Source organism: Tigriopus californicus, chromosome 2, assembly GCF_007210705.1.
Source record: "Tigriopus californicus strain San Diego chromosome 2, Tcal_SD_v2.1, whole genome shotgun sequence".
In the NCBI taxonomy this organism is placed as follows: Eukaryota; Metazoa; Arthropoda; class Copepoda; order Harpacticoida; family Harpacticidae; genus Tigriopus; species Tigriopus californicus.
Genome location: NC_081441.1, coordinates 14,155,407 through 14,159,429, shown reverse-complemented (window position 1 = coordinate 14,159,429; position 4,023 = coordinate 14,155,407). Strand labels below are relative to the sequence as shown.

At 43.5% G+C, this 4,023-nt stretch overlaps 1 protein-coding gene across 1 annotated transcript; it reads right to left on the bottom strand.

Annotated features, from left to right (window-relative positions):
- LOC131893420 (uncharacterized) lies at positions 1-1,872 on the bottom strand (the record flags this gene model as incomplete). The annotated part of the gene is given in 2 exon segments (XM_059243443.1): positions 1-1,667; positions 1,729-1,872. A coding segment is annotated over 1 exon segment (1,660 nt), but the record flags the coding sequence as incomplete, so codon positions are not given.
- Between the last annotated feature and the right edge of the window lie 2,151 nt (positions 1,873-4,023).

The window sequence follows — 4,023 nt, the reverse complement described above, 5'->3', positions numbered from 1 at the left end:
AATAGGCTCGCTTCTTGGCCTTGGTCTCGGACCTCAACCATTTCCTGAGGCCTTTCTTCGAGCTGATCAAGGGTTCTTCGGCTACCAGATTGGGTGGCTCTTCATACGAGACCACTTTTAACACGGGAAACGGGTTGGCTGTGGGACGGAATCCTCGACACTTGTGCAGACTATGACCTTCACGGGCGCAGTTGGGACAGGACATTTCACTTTCACTTTTATGAATCCGATCATGGTCCCGGGGTTGGAACACGCCCCCGGGTTCCACCGTTTGATGGAATCGCCGCCAATGATCGGGGCAGTTCTGTTTGGCGTGTCCGGGGGCGCCGCATTCCAGACAGTGGGTTTTGTTCAATTTGCGGCAATGAAAACAATTGGACGTGAAATCGTAGCTCGGTTGCGAGCACCGTAAGCACGACGCGTTCGGGCAGGCCTGCCGTAGATGACCGCGGGCCGCACACATGTTGCAAATTAGCGGCTTGGGAGGATCGGGACACTGGCGCGTCAAATGGCCCATTTGTTTGCAATTGCCGCAGCGACTTCGGTCGAAATATCGCGATTTCCCACGACGATACAACGACGAACCTGACCCGAGCACGCCCATTCGATCCGTGCGATTCACTCGCCAGTTGGCATTGTCGGGGATTTGTTGCATGATGTCGTCTAAGGTATCGTGGAAGGACGTCTGACTGATCTCGTTGTAAAACTGATACATGCCATCCGTCCATTTGTGAATTCGAATAGGCGGCTGCTCACCCGGGGGACAATTTTTGAACGCGCTCAGAGGATCCAAATTCTGGGCCGAGAGCCATGACCTTTTGGACGGGGGTGCCAACAAGTTCAAACTGACCTCACCACTGCCCAAAGACAACCGTTCATCGCCGGACGAATCATCCGAAGACGCAAAGACCGCCTTGTAAGCCTGCAAGACCTCGGCGCTTTTTTTCTTCAGTTCCAGTTTTCTCTGGGTTTGGGGATGGGGCGGAGGCGTGTCGGTCCTTTCGTCTTCGGTTAAACTGTGTTCCGACGTGGATTCATTGATGGTCAAGCGGGCTCTTCGGGGCACCCCCATGGTCCTGGTCTGGGCGGGAATTCGCTGGCCCTGGATCACAATCTCTTCCTCCACACAATCCTGATCATCACCCGAAGAGAGACCACTGGATGACACCAAATCCACTACTTGGGTCGATCTGGAAGCTCTCGTTCCGGGCATTTTTCTGACATTGTCTTCGTCTTCCTCAGACTCGGATCGGGATTTAGGACCCCTTTGGCCCTGGACCTGAAGCTCTTGTTCGTCCTCACTCGAATCTAAACTGATCAATGGAATATCGACGGGCACCAAAACGGGTCGAGGGAGCACCATGATCCCATCATCATCATCCTCGTCTTCTTCTTCACTGGAGGCTTCATTCATCTGGCCGAGGTTTGGGACGCCCACCTCTTCAGGGGTGAATGAGGTGGTAGCTGGGGGTTGGATGGGCGTGGTAGTGTGGGTCGCGGTGCGGATGGAAAAGGTGGGTTCCGTTTGTTCGTGATGGATTTGACTGTAGAGGAGAGCCTCCCAGTCTCGTTGGGCTTCTTCATCATCGAGTTCACCGGAATCCTGGGGATCCTGAGGATCCCCTTGAGGCCAAAGGCCGTTCTCATCAACCGGGTCCATGCTAGATCTAGAAGTAAGGGGCTTCATGATGTCAGGTGTAAAAAAGCCCACATGATATGACCACACACCTTAATAGGGCTAAGGGGTGGATGGCTTGTCTGGGCTGGATGTTGCACCCCCGTCACACCTCTGGCCGTGGGCATTAGCCGTGGGTAACAACGGGCTTGGCTAGGTCAGATTTGATAGAATGGCAGAGGTGTCACAATGATATTAAGACTGTACACGTGTTCAGGGTGGCCAAATTCTTCTGTTTATTTTCGGTCAAAAATGTGAGGATCGACTGATCAATAAGATTCAAGTACTTGCCAAGTGACGTGAACGCACATTGAACACAGTGTGCTTCAGTGGAAAATGTTTTTAAAGAAATAAGGAATTTTCTCAAATGGTCAATGCAACGAGCGAAGCACAAACCTGGTGCATTCCAAATTGGCAACCATGACTCAGGCACCTGAATATGTGATTGTTTACACTCCTCCGAAAGGTAATCAGGTGAAATTGAAAGCTGCATAGTGCATAGTGCATAACCGTCAGCAAATTTCGAGCTTGAGAAAGGTTGATCAGGGCAGGGACTCTAAAATGAGGAAACGTCACGGCTTTCCTACGTCCGCCAACTTAGGCCATTGCGTTGGATTAAGACAGTAACTCTAGTATAAATAAAACAAGATTGCCCATGCTACAACGTACATTAAAGAGTATTTTTTCGTAAAAAATGATCTCTTTGATATACAAATCTGTTCAAATACCAAATATTGCTGAATTAACTTTAAAAGTCAAAAGAAAAAATGAAATAAACATGAATATCATATAAAGCAAAAACAAGCAAATTGTCTTTAAAATCAATAAGAAATACACTGACAATTAAGAAAAGAAATGTATGAAATAGGCAAAAAGGTACATGTACATAAATATTAACATATCAGTATATCCGGAATGGACATTTGATAAACTTGTTTTAATCCACACATTCGACAAAAAAACATCAGGCATTGATGAAAAATACATGAGTTGTTTTTTTAGTAGAGTTTAAATTTCTATTTGTTAGGAATTTTGCATAAAAAGCGGGTCTTTTTTTAAGTTGCACAGAGTAAGACCACTATATTTGAATTTTAGACTCTAAAAAAGGAGTTCTTAACAAGAGGATCCAAAATAGTCAATTTTCTTCAAACAATATTTTTGACAAAAACATATTCACTGATTGTGTTTAGAGCAAATTCTTGCTTTACATTATTGGATCCAGGGTTCCTAGATGGAGGTACGTTTTCAGTACTTAGTGGAAACAAACAAGAGCCAATGACCGGGGTAGGACGCTGCATCTTGTTGTGATTATGTTGTAAACTAATTGTCATAGAAAAAAGAACAATGATGTGTTCTACCTAAATGGATATTATATGAAATTAAAGGTTTGAACTTACAGATTGGCTTTTTACCAACATAGGTTTTTGTATGAAGAAAGTCGAGCTCTAAAGATCGCTCAGAGGAATTACCTTGGAGGTCTACGTGATTGCATTCTCTCCCTACCGCCAGCAACAAAACGCGTGTCATGGCCCAGTTGAACAGTCACTTGTGGCGTTGTTTTGGGTCGTTTCATGTATTTTTATCAATTCAAAGGCCTGAAGCATGAATTTTATAACAGCCACCATTTGGTAATGTAACACCATGAATCAAAACATAGGCATCACGACACACATTTCATTTAAAAAAAACCTCAATTACATTGCCCGCCAGCCAAATCTCTTGATTATAAGATTAAAGCTGTCAAATCAAATGACTAGATTGTCTTAGGCTTGTACTAGCACAATCTTGAGCAGTAAAACTCAAATAAATTTGGTAGGTAGTATTGTCAATTCAACAAGTTTAAAGTAATTGAAACACAATCATTTTTCAGACATATGTATGCTCCATATTAGGCTTCCATGTTGTTTCTATAGCCATTATGCTAGGATCCAATGGTATAATGTATATATTTGTTATTTTCCTCAACCGGAAATTGCTTTCTAGAATTACCTATGATTTTTACAAGCCGAAGATGTTGGTGTATTGTTCATTAAATGATTATTAGCCAAGTATTGCTGCCAATATTCAAATGTTGATCTGAAATTGGAGTGCATTTTGTGTTCTGTTTAATGCTCTGGTTGAAATACTATATACTGATCCCACTGACTCTATCCTGTTTTTGGAGAAGACGTTACTTTATAATATTTTGACTTCCCCAGATTATGGAAGGAGAAATGTTAAAAAGATTGATTACCAAATTTTCAAAGTCCCAAATCATTCTTACAGTGTTTTTATATGAATTGACTCCACCTAAAACGCCGTCTCACTTTAAGATTTTGTATACAGTATACAGTATACTATGTACAGTA